We start from the raw sequence: 25,905 nt of genomic DNA, 5'->3' as shown, positions 1-25,905 counted from the left end.
TCTAAAAAAAGTGTGCTATCTTTTAACATTATTTTTTTTTATTATCCTTTTGATGGCAGTCGCGACTATTTAGAAACCTTAATTAATATAATCATTATTATTTTTAAAGCCCTTGCATACAGTTCTAGTCAAATTTGACAGCAATAAAAATACCCAAAATGGCATTTTTTTTGTGACACAAAATGCACAAAAATGAAAATATTTAGAAATGACATTCTTTTGTACAGGTGCTACAATGTTTGTGTATACAGAGGCTGTTCCTGATCTGTGTAAACTAAAATGGAGTATTAAAACTGGGAAATCGTACATTTTATCGCGCAGTGTACGCAGTCTTCATGAGGCGCATGAAACAGCCCTGAGAGCTGTGTTTCTATCACAATTACACACGTTCCTGCAGAAACATGCACCTGTTGAATCAGTGATAAAGTAAAACAGCATAAGTATGATTATACATACTAAACATTAGGAACAGAAATCATACAGAAACGACTCTACACAGGAAGGCCGTTCCATCATGTTCCCCAGTAATGTCCGCCCCTTAATCTGGTTGGCTGTCGCCCTCCCCCGTGGCCGAGCGCTGAGAGGTTGGCGCAGCTGTCAATCAAGGGCGACGTCCTCTCGTCGGGCTTGTGGCTCTGAGAGACGTCTCAGTCAGTTCGCCGTGTGGAGACAGCTCGGACGGAGGGGAACGGAGCCCACTCGTGTGAATGTTGTGCGTGGATCACCACCAGCGCGCCGCAGCCTGCCCGCCCCATGCGCACGCGTCTTCCGCCCGACGCGGTGTGACTGAGACACGCGTGTGATTTCTTTGTTTTTTTTATTTGCATTTTTACATTTAAAATTTGTATTATTATTATTTTTTTTTTTTTTTACAGGGGGTTGTTTTTGTTAGTGTTGTTGCATGTCAGGAGGCTCGGAGCTGCTGTCCGCCGGCTCTGCGGCTGTTTTTCTGCGCACACCGTGCCCCCTCCCTCCTCCTATGGGACTCTAATTAATCGGAGGCATGTGGACTCACACCAGGATTAGACATCGCTTCCTAATAGTGTGCCTGCTGTTGACGTTATGGGCCAAGGTAAGACGCTTCTTTGCTTCCTTTTGAACAATAAGACATCAATTCAGCATCGCCGCACGCGCGCGCGGACGCGCACATCAAATAATCGCATCAAATCACCCGTGTCTAAAAGTTGGTGGGCGTGGGCAGATTTGCACCTTCTTTGCATCACATTAATCGATAATTCCGTTACGTAGACGTCAGCGGTGCATGCGATCACGCCGCCTTGACAAGACTCACATCAGAGGGATTGTTCACGACTGTTCTTCTTAACCCCTCCCCGACCCCTCTATTGCTATCAATTAACACCCGGGGTTCGCGTGTTCATATTTTGGGGCCCACGCGAGTTGCGCCAATTAATTGGCTCTCTGCAGCGAGCCAATTTGCACCACGCAGAGACTCCGAACCGTGCAGCCTCACACGCTCCAGTCGTGATCCGACACTTTGATTTTTTTTTTGCCGTGCCTCCTTAAGGAGGATGCAACATTACGGCCGCTTGCACAAGATCACGCCAATGATCTGTGGTCATGATGTTGCAGTTGCAGGCTTTACAAATATTGACAATATAGCTACATGGATGAGTACTCTTTTGATGCCGAGGAAAATGGACACTATTTATACGCAGAATTTGCACGTTGCATTTTTGATGCATAGATGTCTAGCTCTTGTACATTGATTTAAAACAAATTTTTCAGCTATGATAGATTGTCGCATCAGAGGCACAATGTTATTTTAGAAAAAGTATACAGTATTTATGAATATGACTACACAATGTCGGTTTATCAATGTTGGTTATATTTGTTGTAGTTTGCAGTGGTGGCCAACTGTTCTGCATCACACTCCTTGAACAGATTATATTGGATTACTTCCCTTTTTGAGAGGCAGTGTCAATCAAAACTGAGAATTATACAAAATGATTCATACAACGTCTGTATTGGATCTGTTGGGTCTTGCTTTGACCAGGCTTAACAACATGTACACCTGCATGACCCAGTGCACAAGCTCTATTAAAATGTTGTCTTTACAAAAAAAATAAAATTATTGCTCCATTTTGATTGCAACTGGAATTTGTTTGTTTTTGTGTTTGGAATTTGCGGTGTTGTGTAATGGGACTTTATCATACTAAGAGCCAACATTGCAGGTCCAAGTGCCCCATTCTGACTTAATGTCTATTTACGAATTTATATCTATATTTTGTCTTTCTCTGTACAGTACATTTCAAGCGACACGTCTGATTTGGCTGCCTTTATACTGATAAAACGCATTAAGCACACTGCATGCAGATGCCCAAATTGCACGTAAATAACTACTAAAACGTCAATACCAGGCACTGACAATAGGTTAGTAAACAATGAAATGATCTTATCTTTCCCCCATTCAGGTGAATACGGGTAACTTTAGCATTCCGCTACTGGACCTCATCTGTGTTTATTTAGCTTATTTAATGATAAACATACCTAGTGTACCATATTTAGACCACATTTAATTGTCAGCAGTTACTGTAGTGTATTTATATATTTGTAGCCAGTGTTTTTCATTGAGTGTGTCTATGTCACTGATTGGTGTATTTCGATGACGTCAGGCTTGCATTGACAGGCTCAATCTGATCTGCACGTTTACGCTGCACTAATATTGGCATATATCTGAATCATATCTGCTTTGTATCCACATTTGGAATAGGCCTGTAGGGTTTAAATTTTTTTTTTTCTCTTTATACTGCCTTGGCGCAAATCTGAATTGTGCCACCTGAGAGCCCCCCCCCCAAAAAAACGGAATTGTCACTTGAACCATGCAGTGTAAAGCCATCTTAAAGTAATAAATACTGGAAAAAAACTTGCAGTAAAATAAGAGTTCTACGCCACTGCAAACTATAAACGCAATAAACCAAATGGTAAATTGACAGCGTCAGTCAAAACAACGTTATTGTATATTTGAAAGACAGATGATCTAGTGTCAGCGCTCATGTAATTGTGGGCATTTCTAAAATGTTGTTTCCAGGCGTCCCAGTCAACAGGCTATTTCGAGCTGCAGCTGATCTCCGTTGAGAATGTGAACGGCGAGTTGGCGAGTGGGGAGTGCTGCGATGGCACCAGGAGCTCCGAGGAGGATCTGCGCTGCTTGGAGGACGAGTGTGACACTTACTTCAAGGTGTGCCTCAAGGAGTATCAGGTGGACATCACCACTGGGGTACCCTGCACGTACGGAGCTGGATCTACGCAAGTTCTTGGTGGAAATATGTTGAATTTTCATAAAGCAAAGAACAAAATCAATGTCGCTGGCAAGATTGTGATCCCCTTCCAATTTGCATGGCCGGTAAGTGATTGATTTTTGCTCCAATTTAGCCTGCAAGTTAAGATGTCTACTTCCTGTCTGTAAAGATGATTCGAAATTTGGAATGTTTCAAGTTCATGTCCTTAAATATGTATACATGCCAGCTTTCTTGCACACCGCTACAGCGGCAATTATGAAGATGAAAGTTAATAGTTTGTGTCATTGACGAAAACTGGCTTTGCCATGGCATACTTCATACTTCGACAAAAACAAGATGGGATTAAAACAATTATTTAATCAATCTTGCATATCACAGTCATATTTACCTACTAAACCACGTGTCGAGGTAAAAAAAATCATGAAGTGTGTGCTTACTGAACTTATCATGTGTGGTGTACTCGATATGACCAGCACATTACGATATCTCCACCGACATTTTAGTCTCCTCCTTTAAACTCGGTCTGTCAAGTACCAAGATTAACCTGTCAGAGGCAGCATGGTGCCTCAATCCATGCACACTGCTGGAAAATACAAAGAAGAAAAAAGTAGTAGTAGTAGTATTTAGTTCTCGGACTCGTACCCTAAAACCCCATTCACTCTACGTATTGACAGTAACGAATGACTAGCGAATCACAATCGAATCGTTATTCCTTTTACAGTTATGAAATAGAAGTCTAATTCAATTATTAGAAAACTATTGAACCGTTAAGAGAGTACGCTGGCACGTTTTGACCGATCTGTTTGAGCTGCCACATCTCCTTAAAGAGAGTTTTTCTTTTTAGTTTAAAAGGGCTTACTTTAACCAGGATCCCTCGCCTTACCTTGGCCACAGGTAGAAACCCAGGTCTGTTTTGCGATTGTCGGTGGTATACATTTTTGCGGACTGGACCGAGCAGCCGCCTTTCCAGCGAGCCTGCTGGCTGCCTAGCCGCCCTAGTTATTTTTCACGCTGTGTTGGGTAAACCTTTTCCCATTCAATCGGCCACAGTCACCATCCCTACCGATGACTCCTTTTCGACTTATGATGTGGCGCTTCCATGTTATCTGTGCAGTTCATTGAAAATCTAGGTTAAATGCAAGCCTCTTTCAGCAGAGGGGTCGTTTTTATTTATTTATATATTGATTTATTTTTAAACAAACTTTATGGAGCTCTCGGTGAAGCTATACATTGTGCGTCCATCCACGTAAACGATGCACACCAAGTCTAAATGGCGGCGGCCATAAAACAACGAAAGTGGCAGCATTGTAGTGCTTGCCTGAATAAAGTATGACGTATGTTGTTCTTCGAGTCCCTTTGATCCGAATGTGAAAATTCAGATTCAGAATTCATTTTTTCATAGGGATTTGCAAGTCAATCTGAATCACCACTGATTCGTTAGTAGCAGTAGCAGAATGAAAAAATACTTGAAGCTTAGTTAACTGTTAGCTTATCTGGTCATTTTTATTGTAGTGAATGACTGGAGAGACAAGTTGTCCAAAGACTCTCTACAACTAGTTGCTCCTCTATTTGGGTCTGGCAACAGCGCGAGCTTCAAGTCGTTAACGTCCTGACCACACACATCAGGATTTGCGATTTGAACATGGTTTAACATTTACGATTGTTGGCCCTACTGTTTCGTAGCAGATGGGGGACACCCCAAACAACACAGTATAATTGCTCAGGGTAATATTTTAGAGGCATCAAATAATCGGGCCTCTGCTGCCTTTGATCGGAAAAGAGTAAACATGTTCAAAGTAGGCCCCATTATCTTTGTGTGTAACCTGCTCTAAATTGCTGTTTTTTGAGTGACCTTCAAATGCGGCGTCCTCTCTTTAACATGGACAATTACTTGGGCGTTGCTAAAAGATTGCATGCCTTCCCAGGATCCTGTTGCAGGCACAGTGCTTGGTAATGTCACCTGGGTCGTCTCTTTGAGAGTGGCCATGATATATGAGGTTTGGCTTTGTTCCAGTGCACCACTAAGCACCTGCCAAGGCCACCACATGCTAATTGGACAGGCGGACATGCTTTAATACGCAGACCCTGAAGTGGACCTGTTTTGCTTTTTCTACTCTGAGACGATTGTGTGCTGAATGGCTATATTCTTTGGTGACATTTATTACAAATGTTTTCAATGTCATTCTAAAGACCCTTTCATTTGAGATGACGTAAAACATCATTGTTTTTTTGTAGAACAACTTTAAAGATTGATCTAATGTACTATTTCACAAACAATTGGAGGATAGCCGCTGTCACACATTGTAGTCATCTGACTACTAGTTGGTGTCTCGGTCAACTTCTTGCTGGAGTCTTGCGCTGTCTTCTGTCGTCGATGCTTTAATTTGAATCTGGATGGTAATGTGTTGTGAGTGGGCCTTGGATTGGAGTGTCCCCTTCTGCATCCCACTGCTTCCTCCCCTGCTGTGGGTGCCAGGTGGTCCCTCCAGGGCAATTAGGCTTGTCCCACTGTAGAAGGTTGATAGATGATGATTTGGGAGGGCGAATTAGGTGTGCATGCTTTAATTGTTCTAGCAGACCTGCCCACTTTTTGTAGCTACTATGGGAGGCCGCACACATCTATTTATCTACATGGCTTTGGCTACATATGACTTTTATTTAGCTTTTGATGGTGATTTGTATATTCGTTTGTGGTTTAATGGCGCACCAAAGGAAATGCAATACAATGTGATATCTGATATGACTTTAAAAGTCATTATTCAACTAATGACTTTAGAAGTATTTTAACTTCTATAATATTTCAAGCACAAGAGAACATTGGCAAGGTCAGTCTTTCTTAGTACAACCTTTTTTTGCACACTAGGTTTCTTGGAAATATATTAAATTGACAGACTGTCTGCAGTGTAAATCAATCAAGATTTTTTGTGAAGCTTAATCAAGCAATCAGCTTATGCAGATCTTGACAGAATATTGAAAAAATGAACTCCCTAAAAATGGCAACAGAGCGTGCGTATATGGTGCCAAGTGATTGTATTTTACAGTTGACAAACGATAAACTCCAAAGGTTCCGTCATTTGAGTGTCTGACACTTCAAGTCAGAGGTGAAGAGATTTATTCTTGGTGTGATCTGTCAAATGGCCCTGGCCGATAGCGCTGCAGTATTCCAGTGGCCGATGTCACAACAAGCCTGTGGGGTCACTTGCTGTGTGGCGTTGTCACTTTGCACACTGAGGAAACAAAGATGCTGTGTACCATTGGCTGTGTCATCTGGCTAGCGGCCCATTTGACACATTTGACACGAGGCTTCTCCCCTCTGACATCACCAAGCTGCAGAAGTGCGTCACGTCTTCTGTATAACAATTCTTAACCGTCAAAAAAAGTGTACACGTTAGTTAAACACTGTTGATGAGTAAAATATAAAAACAATAACATGTATATTTGAACTCAAATGACAACGGCTTTAAAGTGGCAACCTAGCTGCTAAGTCATGGGTGTAGAAACTTAATATGGGGGGCGATTATTTGTTAAGATAGCTGTATTGTGACATCACAGTTCAGCCAAATTCAGAACATCTTGTTCAAATACATATTTTCAGACATTCCGATAACTTTAGATTTGGTTGTTTAATGTCACACTAGATGGGTGGGCAGGCATTCCAGAGAACCAATTATTTGTGTACAGATTTAAAAAGTAGTTATTCTTCAGTTTGCCCATTTTAAAGGTGGCAAAGTAAATAATTAACTAACCCTACCTTACAGAGCCTAGAACAACACGTTGCTGACATAAGTAAATATCTGCCAACGTCAGCTTGCAGTAGTGCGTCTCATCTTGCATTTCTGGTAAGAGCTGCTCGTTCCGTGACGAGACATCATAGCTGTGTTTCGGAGTCGTGACCAGCATGACGCTTTCGCTCATTTTCTGATTGGACTCTGATTGCGTAATGTTTTGTCCTCCAGCACTTCTCCAGTTCTGCTTTTTTATTGCCAGTAAAGAGACGTGACTGAGGCCCTCTGAGCTTGTGCTATGGAATTTATTGTAAAAACAGGTTTCTTTCAAATGTGGTTTTATATTTAATACAGAGCACTGGTTAATTTGGGACATTTTTGTACAGTTTGTCTCATAATCCATCCATTGTCCGTACCGCTTTATCCTCACTAGGGTCGTGGGCATGCTGGAGCCTATCCCAGCTATCTTCGGGCGAGTGGCGGGTTACACTCCGAACTGGTCGACAGCCAATCGTTGTCTCATAACCCTAGTGCAATTTTATTGATTTATTTTTTAAAGCAATTTCTGTAATTTGTCTTCTTCCCTAGTTTGCCATTCAATTAGCCTAATGGGTGTGGCTTATACTCATGATCCTTTGGGGCATGCATGATTGAGTCTTCTCAATTCTGCCTAGCTACAAGTCGTCAGCCAAATGTCTGACCAGGATGTTAGCCTGCTAAAATATATTGCATCCATTCATTTTTCATGTCACTTGCCCACTTAAGGTTGCAGATGACATGGCATGTGCCAACTGACTTTGCGTAAGGCATGGGGCAAACAACAAAATGTGAGCTTGCTGACGGGGTGGACAGTAATAGGGTGGACATTTTAGACTGTTAGCATTTAATGAGCACATGATGGCCCTGTACTTAACAGCAGCATGCTTCACTTAGCAAGCTGAATGTGTACTGTTAAAACATACATTTCAAATTCTTGAAAGGTTTTATATCAGTCAATAGTTTAACATGACAGAGTAAATGCGTGACGTTTGACAACGTACAACTACACATACTGGTAATATGATAGAAATTATGAAACGTAAGTGTAAATGTTTATTCTTCAACTATCCACTGTTTAAGCGTCCATTGAAGAAAGACAAAATGCTGGTCATAATTTCACTGAAAACATCAGAAGGTTTCTTAAGAGAGAGTCGCCACATAAAAAGACAGCAATTTCAGGGACACGTGTGTTGTTCTACATGATTATGAAAATAGAATAAACATAAACAAAATGACTTGTTTTGACTTAAAAAAAAAAAAAAAAAAAACATGACTTATTGTACTGGTATGTGTGCAAATGGTTGACCACTTATAAGACCTCAGAGTTTCATTATTCTGCTACATTTCCATGATGACTTGACTGTGTTATTCTGACGAGGACACTTACGGGTTTTTTATAGTGATGTTATTTTAGCAAAACTATGAATATATCAACAAGGACAAGGGTAATGCATATGAGAATACCTTATTTTTTTTGCTTAGTGTGCTATTTCAGAGAGTTGTTAAAATTTTGGGGGAAAAAACACAGAGGACCCATGTTCAGTTTTCCTTCCTTAAATAGACATTCAACAGGTTTGTAATATGTAGTGCTTATAAAGAGGGATTAATTCAAGCTGTATGAAAGTAAAGCCACAAATTTGAAGGCCTCTAGTGGCTGCTTGCAGTACAAGTCATATATCGCCCCCCTTTATGTTAGAAGAAATGGAGCAATTTTACATTTTCCACAAAGGTAGCTTGAGTTATTTTAATTAATTCAAAACACTATGCTGTATGTCAAGTGTCCATTTTCTGGGTCACTTTGGCTGCTCTACTGACGAATTATGTAATGACTAAGAGAAGTACTGCTAATTATTGCACCATTAAAAGACTTCCAAAGTCACTTACGGCTTTCCATCACATTGACTTATTATTCAATGTACTATTGGAAAGAAGTACACAGAGAAACTCTATTAAAGCTATTAGACATGGTATGGATTTTGCACCTCTGTGTAGATGAATGTCAAACAAGCAGGACTTTAAGCACTCAATTGAGCTGTCTGTATCTTCAGTTTCTAGAAGCTGGATGTGAAGAGATTGAGGGTGAGCTAGATCTTACATTTGATCATTGATAAACACTTTGATTCACGAACGTGACCGTATCAAAAGAGGAAGCCCTGACTTGAATTAAAACCATGTGCTAATCTGCACAGACCTGTGTGAGACTGCCTTTACTGGAGAGAACCCAAACTATTTGAATGGGTTTGGCTGCCTCCTCGAGCCACGTGTCCGTCAAATGCAAGCGGCGTGCACTTTCAAGCAGATGCAGTCAAGTGCAGCCAGCCATGAGCGTGCTTTTTAAAGTGGGATCTGTGGAACACACAGACTAAACTTTTGACTACTGAAATTCAGATGTCAAAGTTCTCCTGTTTTGTTTTAGACACACACAAAAAGAATAGTCTGCCCTTTCACCGACACAGATCCATATCTGCAGTCACCATTGATTTGACTCTGTGTCCGAATTTGTGGTTTTTGATTTCTTCAAATCAATTCTGCGAACAACCAATGTGCCAAATTCTCATAAAGCTGTCTATACCAAAGAAAACCACCAGTCATCATAGTTTCATATCCATTTAATCAATTTTCAAGATAATGTCAACATTGTTGCAAGAAGCCCACCTTTGTGTACACAAATGCTCATGTTCACAAAGAGATGATAAAATTGTTTTGTCATGGAAAACTCAGGCCTACCGGGCCAAGCGATGGACCTATCATTCAAACAGTGATTGACCAATCTGTCTCATTGAAGCCATCCCATCCCATCCCATATATCAGATTCAGATATAGACTGTACAATGATCCCTCGTTTATCGCGGGGGTTAGGTTCCGGACCACTCCTGCAACAGGTGAAATCTGTGAAATAGCGACTAGCGTTGTCATGATCGAATCTTGCCAGCCAGCCACCCCCCCCCCCCCCCCCAAATTATTTTTTTTAAACTACAAACATGCATTTTATTTACATTTATGAGGGCTTGACGTCTGTCCTTAAACTGCATATGTTAGTGCTGAGTGTATTCACGATTAGCATTAGCGTGCTAGCGATTACCATTTTAGGTAAACAAAACAAAACTGCAACTACCATTCAGCTCACTCATACATCATGTTTATATATATATATATATATATATATATATATATATATATATACCTAGGATAAGCGGTACAGAAAATGGATGGATATATACACACCCACACACCAAATAGTGTCTTAAAAATCACTTACAGATGCTTTTCTGTCGTTTTTGGCTGTTTATCAGTGGCACAACACAGCGTCCATCTGCAATAAATACCCGTGTGAAGCATTGGTTCCGGCGACGCAAACATGGTTCGAGTCGGAACCATGTTTATTTTTTTTAAAAACATTTTTAATTTTTTTTTTTTTTACTCCTAGCGCAGCTTTGAGGAAGAAATTCTGCATCGACCTATTTTTTTTAAGTAGACTAAGCAGGGTTATTTCATTCTTTTCCCCAGCCCAAGCCCACATTTATTTTTTTAATTTATACACGTTTTAAAGTTGTATGAACCTCCCCATACTCACGCTCCTATTAATCTCTACCATACTCTTATAAACACATTCTATCTCTACAGTAATGCAAGGTAGTACTGGACACCATGGTCATTTTTTTCCCCTTGCAATATGTTTATACATGATTTATTTATTTATTTTTCTTATTTTTAATGTCTTAGGCCAGGAATAGTTTTTTACCACAAACGAATTATGCTTACACTTAAAATCCTGCAACATGGCAAATTATGCACAGTATGAATATGAAAAAACATCCACAATGCACTCAATCTGCAACAGGTGAACCGGGATATAACGAGGAAACACTGTACATGCTGCCATCATAGAACTTTTTTCATAGGGTGAGCATAATTAAGTTGTGCAGTTTCTTGCAAAGATCCTTAACACGCCATTCAAGTGTTGTGTGTTCAATTTGAAGAAACTAAAACAATTTCAAACTTCAGCACGAATGAACCCAACACCATTTCCCACAAATGATAGTATTTCTTAGCATTTGGGTGTTCTGAATTATGAACATACTGACCCTCAGTTGTAATCCGTTTCATCCATTCATCCCGCCATTCATTGTTTTTTCTATGCCACTTATCCTGTTCAGGGTTGCAGCCAGGGAGCTGGAGCCTATCCCAGCTGACTTCCAGCAAAAGGCAGACTACAGACAGGGGAGGTCGCTAGCCAAACACAGCGCACAATTACTGAGAGACAATCATTCACACACATTTTACACCATCACTGGGTGGAGACTGAACACAGGGTGCCTGCAAGTCACTCATTGAATTCTTAATTGAAGGAAGTCTTTTTTAAAAAAATGTGCATAGAGATAACATTCAGGTAACATTTTCAACACAACGTAGTGTAGATGACTTGATTTGTGGAATTTTATTTTCAATTGGATGGATGAATCTCCCTCTGAATGTTCTTAACTCCCATGTAGATAACCATATGTAATTCAGCAAATTAATGCTATGTACAGGAGTTGTGCCATAGCATAGGTTTGTTTAGATGTCGCTCAACATTCTATAGCTGACGTCATGGCCTTTGCCTTTAAATCCCAAACTAGTTGATACAAAATCTACAGCGCCTCTGCTGGTAGCAGACAAGAATTGAACTTGTTTGTTTTAAGTGCTTGATTCAACAATAATAAATTCCACACAATGACAGAATCCCTAATGATTAATGAATTTAATCATTGATTATCAAACCCATTCTCAGTGTGAATAATCAGGACTGAAAAGTGTGCGGATCTGTGGAATTCCGTGGATTTTCCTCGTAGAGAAATCTTTTGCGTAAATCGTGTAATTTTGCAAAGAAAAAAATTCTGGGGGTGGCGGGGGGCTTTCATCCGCACTGGCCTGTTAAGTGCATAGATGAACACGCTGTCTGAGGCTGCGCAGAGGATACCATGGTTCAGCCACACCTGATACGGAGCTTGTCAAAAGCTGTTGCTAGGAGACGGCTACATAGCCCTGTGGTAAACAATTATCTTTGCTCGCTGCAATGCCTCCTTCCCCCCAATTCTTCCTCTTTTTGGTCCGAGGACTGCCCTGTGCAAAGCCACTCACCTGTGTTTTAGCCCAGCTTTGAATCGATCCTGTAATTGCCTAGTCGGCCAGAAGTCCCAAGGCTATGTGCTTAAAGCAGCGTAAAATGTGACACCTTCAGGGTATTTGTATTGCAGCCGAGAGCTTGTGTTTACCTCTCCTTTCAAGTTACAGCATTGCCACAGTATCATTTGAATATGGAAATAATCTAGTCTAGCACCATATTTAAGGGATATTCTTCCAGCTAATGCTCATGTTCATGTCCGGTCTTAGAACAGTCTTTCTCAACCTTTATTGAGCCAAGGTACATAGTTTACATTAGAAAAAAATCTCACGGCACACCGCCAAACAAAAATGTCCAAAACGTGGATACACTGGTTAGTTTAGTATTATTTGCTATCTGATGGAAGACCATTTCATTGTTTTGCCTGTAACTATGTATCACTGGCATAGACTGTTGAAAAAATATTAATTACTTGTAATAAATACCGTGTTTTCACGACCATAAGGCGCACCGTATTAAAAGGCACAGTCTCAGTTACGGGGTCTATTTCTGTATTTAACACAGTTCCGTTGTACTTTATTGAAGTATTTAACAATGTGCTCATGTTATTTTTTGATCAGTCCTCATCCACAACTCCATCAAAGTCCTCATCTTCTGCATCCGAAATCAACAGCTGGGCAAGTTCTCCATCAAACACGCCAGATTCCCTCTTGTACTCGTCGGAGTCAGTCTTGTTGCCGTGCGGCTCCTCAGAAATGATGCCGGCTTTTACGAAAGCTTGTACAACAGTGCAAGCAGACACGTTAGCCCAAGCATCCACAATCCACTCACAAATTGTGGCGTAACTCGCCCGGCGCTGCCCCCTAGTCTTAGTAAAGCTGTGTTCGCCATCTGTCATCCATGGCTCCCACGCCGCTCGCAACTTCAATTTGAACGCCCTGTTTACACCGATGTCCAGCGGTTGGTCTTAGTAAAGCTGTGTTCGCCATCTGTCATCCATGGCTCCCACGCCGCTCGCAACTTCCCTTTGAACGCCCTGTTTACACCGATGTCCAGCGGTTGGAGTTCCTTCGTCAAGCCTCCCGGAATGATGGCAAGCTCCGAGTTATTGCACTCAGTCGAATGGTGCCTGTAAAGACGCTACTCCCGGCTGTTCTTTGATCATTAAGCCATTGCTCGAGTTGGTCTTCCAACTCTGGCCACCTCACCTTGTTTCCATGGAAACTCAGCTTCGTCTTCTTGACGTTTTCTTTCTTCCTCCACTTGCCAACCATGGATTCGTTGATCTTGAGTTATCTCGCGGCTGCTCGATTGCCATGTTCCTCCGCGTAACTGATAGCTTGCAGTTTAAACTGTGCTTCGTAAGCGTGTCTCTTCGTAGGTATCATTTTCGGGGGTCCTTAGCCAAACCGATCTTGTTTTGCACAATGCACGTCCCGGAACTATATACCTACTGGGGGCGTGCCTCTTTCACGCGCACCCTTCCCCCTTTAACATCCGCATGCTGTCCTCAGTCACGTCCGCCTTTCCTCTATATAAGCAGCGTGTCGGCAGGAAATGCTCCCAGTCAGTCAAGCGGAGCGCTCATCGAAGTCACACGACAATATTTACAGATTTTGGAACTGTGCACACAGAAGGCGCCCCGCATTATAAGGCACCCCATCCATTTTGGAGAAAATTTAAGACTTTTAAGTTCGCCTTATATTCGTGAAAATACGTAGTTTTCACACCGATTAAGTCAAATTGGATAATTTCCCACAACACACCTGTTGATCTCACGGCAACACTGGTTGAGAAACAGTCCTAAAGAAAGTAAATCCATAGAATAATCAGGGAGACACTGCACATATGTTGTGTATTGGCCCTCGTTGTCACAGCTTACCACTCAGACAGACATCTAATGTATGTTGCCGCCTCACTCATCAACAAAGCTGCAGTGTAGTATTAGACTGTCAGAAGAACAGCTGCTTTATTGAGACTCGTGTGGACCAAAACCTCTCAGCACCATCTGACCACCTTATCCTGTCACACTTGCTGATCCTCCAAATACATTAGATTTATGGTCTGCCGCAGAATTTATTTTGTGAAGATCACATTTTTGATTGTAGCGTGTTAAAATTGTGTTTGCCATGTGCGCATACTGTAGTTATAGGTGTGTGTAGTGTGTCGATGCGGGTGAGAATGATTATTGGCCAAGAAGAAGTTTGGTACTAAAGACATTTTTCTGCGTTTACATTGTAAAGGTCTTGGTTTTCTGCAAACTTTCACGAGTTTCCAGTTAAAGTATTCCAGTATGGTTGACTGTCCATTTGTTGACAGGGTATTGGCCAAAAGTGACATTTATAAACACTCTAGCTTCACGCAGAGAAAGCACTAAAGTTGTCGAGGCACTAACAGCAGTTGAATTCCAAAAACGCTTATTGGCGGATTATCCCTGTTTATTCAAGAGTTTTAAGGGGGTTTATTAATATATAAATGAATGAATGAATGAATGAATAAATACAATTTGCCAATGTAATTATAATGGACATCAGATGCTGATTTTTGCTATTCACGGTCCTGACCAGTCCCTAACCCCCGCGAACAGAGGGGTCCATTGTACAAGTAAATTGAATTAAAATAAAAATTGAAACAGTTCACATTTCCCTTAATTGTGGACATTGATTTCAATTGCTATTGTGGACACTAATACCAATTGTGGCTATCCCATCAATCACCAGCTGAGGCTATTCATTAAATGTCAGCATCTAATTATAAATCAATTCATGGAAGTGCCCTCCCTGTATCTGCATGCGATCAAGCAGCCATTCAAAAATAAAACAGTTGTGAAATATCGTCGTATGGAAATCCAACCTGCCCAGGTCGGTGCCCGAGTGCCACTCGAGTCGGCCTTGTTTTGAATGAGTAAACCACCATTCAAAGTGGTTATGAGCTGTCATGGAAACTTGTACAACAGAAATAAACTTCCTAAGCTGGGCGGGCGGGGTTTACCGGCCAGGGCAAGTCTACCGTATGCTTTTTGTGAGGCCCCAGGCTGCCTTTGTAGAGCTATTAAAGCGATATTGTGACTACACTGGGTAAAGATGCCGCAAGGTTTGTGACAGTCGGCGCTGTGCTATGTTAGCTCCAGCTTCGGTCCAACGCGGGCATCTGAATGTCAGCGTTGCGCTGACCCGTCTGTAAATCAGTTTTGTGCATTTCACTATCACTGTGGTTAATTTGTTTAAACGTGCCATATGTGTTACCGTGGCACGAGTAGCCCCTTCCTTTTAACTGGTGTGCAGGTGCCAGAGGCTTGTCGAGGTAATTTACGCATGTGATTACATGGGCAGTTAACTCGTCACTGTACCGTTGAACCTGTTTGAAATGATAATGGGCTTCGAGTGGAGGTGGTGCTGCATTGCGCTCAGGCCCCCCGTTACTTTGGCTCAGAAATTAGCCTTCTAATGTTTGCGGAGCAATTCCCTTGCTATGGCAACTCTTCAATATTTTTAGGCAAATGAGCCAGCCACCTTTGGGGATTAAGGGACCAATAGCAAAGAGCACATATGATGCTTTGAGAGCTAACGTGATCATATTTTACAACAAAGTCATATAATTTGCAGTTTTCAGGAAAATTATGGCTGAAGGGGGCAAAAAATTTTTTTAAAGGTAAACATTTTAGTTTTGTTTTGCTTTGCTTTACAAGTTACAAGTATTAATAAAGTACCATGTCGGGTTGTTTTACACTTATGTAAATGTATGACAGTAAAATTCCAGTTAAAACTGCACACTTTTTTTTTTCTCGATACTTTAGTTTGACCTTAGAATCGATGATTTCTTAAGATTTAGTTTTCCACAGACTATAAACTCATGTTTTAAAGTTTTAGGCCGTCATCGTAAAAGAAAGCGTGCATGTCAAGCCATGTAGTTGTTCTCCCTGCAAACATGCATTTTGCATAGTCCTGGATCATGCTGGTTAATTAGCACTAGAGTGTGTTGAATTGGAATTGCATGGCTAATGACCCTGTTGGCATCATAGCAACTTGCTCAATGGGCCGTGCATCCCTGTGCTTTAGTGCGTGTGTGTGTGTGCACGTGCACGCACAGCCGGTGTGCACTCGTCAGCCAAATGCCTTGTCTTTGCTGTAACCTCTCTTGGCACTCTTGCAAACAACCTGTGACTACAAATACCATTCATTTTTTACCATTATGTAAAGGGAGGGAATTCTGAACTGTTACCGCTCCCATTTTTTTGTTTTATTTAGTGGCCTTTTGCTGCCTTTTTTTCTGATATATGCTCAGTTGTGCCAGTGCAGGTTATCACATTAGCAAAGTTGCCATCTTTATTTTCTCAATGATTCTCTTTTATACCATTTTAGAGCCACATAATTAAAGTTAGAGCTGAAACATGAAGCACCGTATGCCATATTTTCACCTTTACATTTTGCTTCAGTTCAATACAGTGGCATAGAAACAGGCATTCAGAACATTTTACCATTTTCTTTAGAAATTATATTTAAAATAACAAATCATTAATTGATTATTCATTTTCCCAAAGGGCCTGAACGGTAATGGTTTGTTGAAAAGGCTTTAACAACTAGTCAAGTGACACATAGACCATTACCAACACGTCACATTCCTTTTACATAGAAAGGGGGTGACTTAAGGAAACTCATTTGCAAAGTGAACCCCAAAAATGACAAGCTGAGTTAAAATGTTAGCAAGTGCCCAAAACAGCCAAAATAACAAATACTAAATATTGTACTGCCAACATTCTTTTCCCATTTGCAAGGATTTAGCCACTGGAGGTCTTTCATCCTTGCCTCTGAACAGATTGAGGGGCTAGACAAGTAGAGATTTATGATCGGGTACACCCTCCTGGCACCAAGTTGCTTCTTTTTTTTTTTTTTTTTTTTGTATCCTCATCTTCAGCCCTCAGCCATCTGTATCATTACAAGTTAATAATACAAAATAGTTACCCCAGTTAATGACTAATTAGAAAATAAAGAGGCACCAGAACCCAGTAACATAACTTTGAGACTATTATTCCCCATTTATTTTTTATTTGTTTCATTTATATATGAGAATTGCCTTTATTTATACCCATTTGGAGTGCTCGCCAGAGATGTGATGAAAGGGGTATCGCAAAAAGAAACCCGTTGGTCTTTCGATCCAGCAGAGACGGCGTGGCGCGTTGCCCTCGCTGGGATAGTGTAGACTCAGCCCTAGTAAAACTAAAAGCTGGGATTGACATCACAGATTAATGAAGATTACACGCAGCGATTACTGGCCACGGGATGAATCGTGATGACCTCATGTCCCATCAGAAGGCAATAAATCAGGAGACGTTATGACACTTTATGTGGAGGAGCAGGAACATCGGCCGTTCGTGTCACCTTGCAATGCAACATGGCGTATTAAATAAGTTTTTCAGGCTTTTATTTTGGTTTCTATCTTCACTGAATATGGAAATTGTAAGAGATGGCATAGTGTGATCCCGAAAGCAAAATCTGAGATTCAAAATTTCCCCGGGAGGCACAAATGAGTCAATCATTCTGCTGATCCTCATCGCAGACGCTCCCACTGATAGCGGACTGTTGGCCGACTGGGATTTTGCATGGGATTACACACCAGGCCTGGATCTCACATTCTTAGTATTCTTCGAATGCAAACACGCACATCGCCCCACATGCAGAGCGCTGACCCCTCTTTAGAAAAAGAAGTGTGCAGATCCCCATGCTTAGTGACCCCAACCTGCCCCAGCTTCCACTTCCCACTGCTGCCTCCCACTATTTCCCGGCCTTTTTTATTTAGACCACAAAATGCCTCTGGAGCAGCAGCAGTGAAGGTTCCCACCCACCAACCCATCCACTACTCACCTGGTGAGGAAATCTACACCTGTGGCTTTCTGTAGACGTATTTGTTATATGAGTTGCTTCCACAGGTGTAGGACCATTTGTAATAACCACCCGAGTATAGCAAGAACTCGGGCTGGGCGATGAATCAACATTTAATCGTGATTTGGATTCTGGCTTTCCACGATCATAAAAACATTATAATCGAAGAAAAACGGTTAATGTGCCGAACAGCACAGGGTGTGCATGCGGGATCCTGTGTTGTAAAAGCACACTGAATGCACCGCTGTTGCTTGCAGCATGCATGTGTCGTATGTTATTCTGCCCTCCCTGTGTGTGTTTTAAGATGTTTGAGTATACTGTAAAACAAAAAACACAACAAAAGTTTCCACACACACTGTATATGTAAATGCAACATAGAGTTCATTCTAGAAACATCGCAGGCTTAATGCTAATACTCAGTCAAAAACCCTATGAACGGACTAGCAAAAATTAGCATTAGAAATTACGGGAGGGGTTTTACCTTCAAATAACAAATATTCACACAAAACACTGTAATAACACAATAAAGACAGGTGATATAAGAAGACTCGCAGACATTGATTCTTATCTGTCAAAAACGAGTTATAGTTAAATCGTGACTTCTTCTACTCTTTTCATCATAATGTATCTCCATGGGTGCACCACACTGCCCCTAAGAGGCTTAGGCACGCACAGCAGGAACAGCAGTTATGCTTTTATTTGTTGTTGTTATTCTAATATGTTGTTATTTTACTTGTTACTAATTTATTTTCTGATTGTTCTTTTAAGTTATATTTAAAGTTGTGTTTTGGTATAAGAATAAATACCAAGCTTTGAAATCGGTGAATAATTGTTTACTAATCGCGATTCCAATATCAGTCAACATAATCATGATTATTATTTTTACCATCATCGCTCATCCCTAACAAGAATGTTGCAGGTTATTCCATTGTAGTGCATACATTGAAAGTTTTAAATCCTTGCAAGCAGAGTCACCTATTACATGAGACAGAAACACCTATTGCATTTTTAATCAAAATATGCCCGTTCTTCACTTTGAAAAGTAGGATTTCTCCTTGTAAATCCTTTCATCCATTAGGGGTCGGGCAGGGGGGGTTGGAGCTTTGATTGACGGCAGCTTCTTCATACTCTCAGACAAAGTATTTTATGCAGCTGCTTGAAGATTCAAAGAGGGAAAATGGCCTTTAGAGGATAATAAAATTAGACTTTTATTTTGCAATCTGTTGGACAGATGATCACTGTGTGTGCCTAAACCACAAGCAATTGTGTTGTCTTTTTGACTCCATCTACTAATCTGGCCCAGATCGCTGGTGCAAATGCTGATTGCTAATTGTCCCTCAAGATGACTGTCTCTCATCCTGGACAATGGTTTTGATTGGGATGGGGGTGAGTTACGGTGTTGGGACAAGGGTCTTTGTTCAGTAGCGCCTCTTCTCCCCCACCTCCCTGCCCATCATCTATCTTGTTCCGACCATTTGGGCAGCTGTCACTTAATCCAGCTAATCACAGACTGGGATGGTCTGTGGGAAACCAGACAAGTCCGTGGCTTTGCTCAAGCCCAACACACACGGACTGTGCCTACTGTTTATCCAGGCATTTACAACATGCAGCAGGCATGTAAGGAAGTCTGGGTTCCAGAAGGTGCGTGGGTATAGTTTGGACACCTGTTTATCAGTCATTGATTCTGAGTCATTTGAAGGATTTAAGGGTTTCCCGCCCAGTGAGTCGCTAATGCACGCTTTGCCACTCATCGTACCGCTTCAGTGTATTGGCATACGTACACACCCACCCACCCACATGCTCAGACTAGCCCACTCTATTGAGGTGGGGGAGGGAGTTGGGGGGTGGAAAGGTCAGAAGCCGAGCTACATGTCGTGGGATGATCCACGTTCATGTCAAATAATCCGTCATTGAGGCTGCATCTGTCGTTCGTCTGCGCTAGGACTGGTTGATTCTGGACTGGTGTTCGTTGAGAGACTATTCGCCAAAACCCCCAACTCTTCTCCTTACCAAAGCCTGGTCGGTCTTCAATTCTAGCAAACCTTCAATCCACCATCTTCCATTCTCTTCCATCTACTTCTCTTCCATTCACATTAGTGTCTCTACAATAACACTCCCCTCCCCTTCCTCCCGCCACCACCCATTGCCAGACAAGCCAACTTAATCCTGCAGCCCAGCAGCCACCAGCCTACCAGCTTGTTGGTCCCCCAGATCAACAACACACGCACAACATGTGACAGATCCACCCACCTCCTAACCCGGAATTTCTCTTTCCCGCTTCATTTGAGTAACCCCAAGTTCTAATTCTGGTAATATGGCCCACCGCCAAACTCCTCTTGGGTCTAATATCCCACCAGAGACACTACAGTAGAGGTCACATTGTGGCTACTACAACTGTCTCTGATGGTGACGTAATGAGTGCTATTTAGGTCAGCTGGTTGCCTAGCAGTGTGCCCTGCAGCACACCGGCTTGATTACTCCTATGGAGTGTGAATGTGCCCGTGCGAGCACGCATCATTGACAGCAGGCAGAATTTTCTGGATTTTTGCTCTGTCACCACAAACATCATAGTTGCTTAGAAACCGCCTAATGTCAACATTGTACTGAAAGTAACACCATAAGCAACTATTCTGAAAACGATACGATATCCTCTTCAAATGTATTAAGGTTATTGCTCTGCTTATATGGGAAAAAATAGTAGCTTAATAGCTTAATCAGCTTCAATGCAAGTGGAATGTTTTTCAGTGTTGAGATGTCCACACCAGACCAGAGTTTACCAACATCTAAGGGTGTGGTCACATAATATGATTTGGTTTCCTGGTCCAGACCAAAGCAGAAAATGATACATGGTGCGTTTTGCATCACACATTTGGTCCTGGTTCACTTAAATTCATTCTGGCATTGTTAAAATTGGACCAAAAGTTGACCAGTAAAAAGTATATGGTGCAACCCAACGACTCCAAAAGAAACACACCAGAGGTTTCTCTGTTGCGCACAGATGGAAATATGCTGGAATCTGTTGTGAGCAACATTGCTGCTGCTTCACCAAAAAAAAAAAGAACCAGGTATATTTATCACTCTGCCAACTGAAAAAATAAAGTTATGCAGTTAGAGCTACACATTCATGTTTTGGGATTTCCAGTCTTGGTTGCACCCTGCCTCTCGCCCAAAGTCAACTGGGATAGGCTCCAGCTGACCCGCAACCATTATGAGGATCAGTGGTATCGAAGATGGTTGGATGGTTCTTGATTTTTATTATGCTTCCTCCTGACATTTAATTCTGGGAATAAACAAGGTCTGCTTGTTTGGTACACACCGGTTTGTTTTAACGGCACAAAATGTGCCATGTGTGAACACACCCTAGGTAACATTTGCAAATGTATTCACATGCTGTTTAATGCACTGCCGCCAACCACCAATCACCGAACAAGCTTGCCAACCAAGGTCAATTGTGCTTTTTCACCCATTGTATGCTCAGACTACTGACCCTTAATGCTCAAGTGCATGCATATTTCCTCCCCCACCCCTTTGTGTTCTGTTGACTATGTTGGCATTGTTATGCTGCATTTCTCAACAAGAATCAGACAGCTAAAATTAATCTATTTTGGTACAGTTGGTTTGTTCATTTGAATCTGAAGAGGTTCTGCTTGGAGGCTTTGAAGCAGACGTTTTTTATTTATTTATTTTGTCTGTGAAATACCATTTTAATGACTTCATTGTAAAATACAGTTTTAGTTTTGTTGAAAGATTTTGTCCTTATAGAGGAAAAAAAAAAGTTGAATAATCAACTTTTAAAAAATTGTATTTTGTATTATATTGTCACAAGCCATCAAGGACACTTGTTCAAACTTCTGAAGCCTCTGTGGAAGAAAGTAATATTTTTTGTATTACAATGACTTCACTGAGCTTACACTCCCCTTCATCTGTTTAACTGCATATTACATTACATTACAAATATGCAGGGAGTGTTTATATTAATCCATTGCATGATGTGTTCGGAGCAAAGCATAACTGAAACGAGATAATCCCATTAGCTGCTTATTTACTGTACCTCAGTGTCTGACAAGCAAGGACAAAGCCAGTCTGAATTCAGCTCTCATACTGAAGCTAATATTGGCAAAGTCACCTTCTTAATGGACTTCATATTTGGTGAGAGTTCATTTACCCTTGAAGCATACATGGTTCGGGTCTTTGTTGTTGAAACATTCGATATTGCAACAAAGTCAGTTGAAATAACTTCATAAGAAATAAGTCTACATATGGATCATTTGTATAGGTGACGTAGTTCTTATTAGGGCTGCAGCTATTGAATATTTTAGTATTCGAGTATCCTACCAAAATTTGTATCGAATAATCGGGTATTCGAATTAATTACATTTTTGCTTGGTTAAAGAGCAATTATGAATACACGAAAAAAAATAAGCCATTTCACTTAAAAATTAATGACCAATTGCTTTTCTTTTTTGAGATAATCCACTTTTTTATTTCTTAAATTCACATCAAGCAGCAAACTGTATTTTCCATCCATTTTCTCTACCACTTATCCTCACTAGGGTCGCGGGCGTGCTGGAGCCTATCCCAGCTATCTTCGAGCGCGAGGCAGGGTACACCCTGAACTTGTCGCCAGCCAATCGCAGGGCAAAAATAAACAAACAACTATTTGCACTCACATTAACACCTACGGGAAATTTAGAGTCTTCAGTCAACCTACCACGCATGTTTTTGGGATGAGGGAGGACACCGGAGTGCCTGGAGGAAACCCACGCAGGCACGGGGAGAACATGCAAACTCCACACAGGTGGGGCCGGGATTTGAACCCCGGTCCTCAGAACTGTGAGGCAGATGTGCTAACCAGTCGCCCACCGTCCCGCCCCAAACTGTATTTTCTTGTCTAGAAATATTTTCAGTGAGGCAATTTCAAACAAACAAAAAATAAAACAAATTTCAGTTTAAACTTAGTATTTTTTTTCTTCTTAGCCTTTCTTGTAAGTATAAAAAACGCATATTGAGTTATTCGTTTAAAAAAAAAAAAAAAAAAAGGCATAATGAGCATATTGTGCAACTCCACTTGAGGAGCTAGCATTTTTAGGATGTGACAACATAACACAGGAGGTTTGTGGCTGCATTTCAGAGCTTAGACCAGACTAACACAACTAAAATGAAAATGAAGATCCCTTTATAGGAAACACAAATATTAACTTAATACATATTTCGACAAACTTCGCAGCTCATAGTCTTTTTTTTGTTTATTTAAAATTTTTATTAGTTGTCGATTAATCGTTTGTTGCACCTCTAGTTTAATTACTTGATGATGGTTTGGATTAAAACTGATGATTGCGGTCAAATGAAGTTAAATGTATTCCTGCAACCAGCAAAGGCACCATCAATTCAGTCTCAATGAGCTTGCCATTTTAATGAAAACAAAAAAACCTATGAGAAGATGAGTTACTGTACATCCATTAGGCCTATGCTGTAACTCCTGATTTTGCTCAATATAAACATTGACATGGAAACAGGCGTTTATATATTCAGAGAGAGAGATTGTCCTGTCCAATTTAAAAATAGGGAGAAATTAACCAAGAAACTGACAACAAAAAAAGCAATCGATGCATTGATCATTAATCATTCCCACTCATCATTGAAGGGAATTTAGTCAAATGGCCATCCCCACTGGTAATACATTGTATGATTATTGGGAACCTGCTGAAAGGATTGTCGGTATCCCCCTACCCACCCTTGAGGACTTGCCCGCTGCCAAAACTAAGACAAGAGCGTGCAAAATCCTCTCGGACCCTCCGCTCCTTCCCTCAGGTAGGCGCTACCGATCAATGCAAACTAGAACTAGCAGACATTCCAACAGCTTCTTCCCTCTTGCCATCAACTTCTTAAACACCTAACCTACAATTCCATTACAACATGCTGGCAATTTTTTGACTTGAGTTTGTTGTCACATTTCTGTCGGGCCAATTATATTATATATAACTCGTGCACTCACTGTAGTAGTCTCGCCACGCTGCACTATTTGCATATCTGTTGTTGACCAACACTGGCCACTCATGCCAGAGTAGCATCTGCTCCATTTGCACACTGATTGAGGAGTATCTGCAACATTTTCACAATCAACATGGTCGCAGATTATCGCACTACTCGCCTGAAGTCTCGGCGCCCTTTGCACAATGGTCATATTGCAATATTAGTCTTCGAACTGCTCTAAGTGCTAGAGGACTATTGTCAAAAAAAAAAAAGTACCGGCATTACCAGATAACTAGCAACCCTGTATTGCTCAGTGACTGTTTTTGTCAATGTCTTTATGTCTCCAAAGTGTTCTCTGTCAATTGACTGTCTGTTGTCGTACTAGAGCGGCTCCAACTACCGGAGACAAATTCCTTGTGTGTTTTTTGGGCATACTTGGCAAATAAAGATGATTCTGATTCTGAGCTTCACTGGGTGGCGGGGGGGAATGCTTCCTCTTTATACACAAAGGAAGACACGAGATGTACTGTATGCCGTCATATGACCGCCATACGTATTGTTGGGAAATCTCTTCAAGATTGTCACAGGATGTGAGAGAGCGATAAAAGTCTGTGGTTGTGATCAAGATATTAAAGTCTATTATTGGGAAATTCATTGTCATTCTGAAATTAGAAAATGCAAATGTATGCATCACAGCGCTATAATTATATGACCCTCAAAACGGCAGTATCAACTTACTTCTTTTGTCTTCTTTTTTTTTTCAGCGGACGTACACGTTAATCGTTGAGGCCAGGGACTGGGATAACACCACCCGGAACAGTAAGTGAACCAAAGACATATCTCAGTGCAAATGCCTTCTTGATTAGTCAACAAGAGGTCAACAGGTGTTTTGGCAAGATAACATTTAGTTTTTATTTTCTTCAATTCTTATTGTGTTTGACACATTTTTCAGTAGAAAATATGTTGCGTTGAATATATTGGCCTCCCAAGACACCCTGTGTACAATACAAGAGGCTATGTCGATGGTCAGTGCTTGACCAGCTGTATCCTGTTTTCATTCGGAAATGTCCGTTGGCTCGACTCCTGTACATCCCCTTTTCCCCGTCCTAGCAGGTCTGGGAGGAATCGTTTGAGGACTATAAATGTTGTGCGCACCCTTGATCCCTTGGCATTTTTTAACAGTCTCAAATACACTAGTGTGTGCGTGAAAGCGTGTGTGTATGGATGCATTTCCATACCACACTGTCCTCTTTTGTCCACTTGTCTGCCATATTTTGCCAGCACATCCTGTTTAGTCCATGACATCAAACACACTCATGAATCCAGACAATGGAGAAGAAATAGAATTTGACATCATAGCTCCGATTAGCTTGGTGTCCGTGTAGTCTCCGGTTTCGCTAGTAATGCGCACGGAAATGGCAGTGATTCAGGGTCTGTTTATACAACACCATTTTTTTAATAAAAAAATAATGAATTTGGTCTCATTCATTTAACATATTTTATTTAACGAAGTTGGTCTCATTGAGATTCAAAACCTCTTTTTCAATAGAGACCTGGCCGAGACGAGCAAAAAAAAAAAAAAAAAAAAAAAAAACTGAAGTTAGACATACAAGGAAAGACACAGTACAAATGAAGACATTTTGGATTCAATCATCTCTGAGTAATTCCTACAAATCAGTTCTTCAAGCAGCAGAGCTAAAACATCGACATTATATAGAAACTGCTTCCATTTCTTACATCATAGATTTAAAAACATTTAAGGGCACCGGTTACTTGATCTTTAAGTCGTTCTGCAGCAAATTCTAGGCTGTAGGTGCAGCAAAAGCCCTTCTCCCAATTTATGTTTGAAATTTTGGAACTGAGAGTATGAAGAGGTCCTGAGAACCCAGCAAATGCTGTCTGGTTTTTTTTCTGCCTGATTAAAA

General features: G+C 41.1%; 1 protein-coding gene across 4 annotated transcripts in view; it reads left to right on the top strand.

Moving 5' to 3' along the window:
• Positions 1–632: 632 nt before the first annotated feature.
• The window catches only part of jag2b (jagged canonical Notch ligand 2b), a 61,025-nt gene continuing 35,752 nt past the window's right edge, over positions 633–25,905 (top strand). The window contains exons 1-4 of one of the 4 annotated variants that reach the window (XM_061753275.1): positions 637–780; positions 893–1,072; positions 3,050–3,364; positions 24,745–24,799. In XM_061753275.1, the coding sequence (XP_061609259.1) occupies positions 1,004–1,072; positions 3,050–3,364; positions 24,745–24,799 (439 nt within the window). In that variant the 5' untranslated portion in view covers positions 637–780; positions 893–1,003. Of the gene's footprint in view, positions 1,073–3,049; positions 3,365–24,744; positions 24,800–25,905 lie in introns of all 4 variants that reach the window. The other 3 variants (XM_061753273.1, XM_061753274.1, XM_061753276.1) reach the window with 3 other exon arrangements.

This window comes from Phyllopteryx taeniolatus, chromosome 18 (assembly GCF_024500385.1).
Source record: "Phyllopteryx taeniolatus isolate TA_2022b chromosome 18, UOR_Ptae_1.2, whole genome shotgun sequence".
NCBI classification, from domain to species: domain Eukaryota; kingdom Metazoa; phylum Chordata; class Actinopteri; order Syngnathiformes; family Syngnathidae; genus Phyllopteryx; species Phyllopteryx taeniolatus.
The sequence above is the reverse complement of the archived record's forward strand: the minus strand, read 5'-3'. Positions and strand labels throughout refer to the sequence as shown.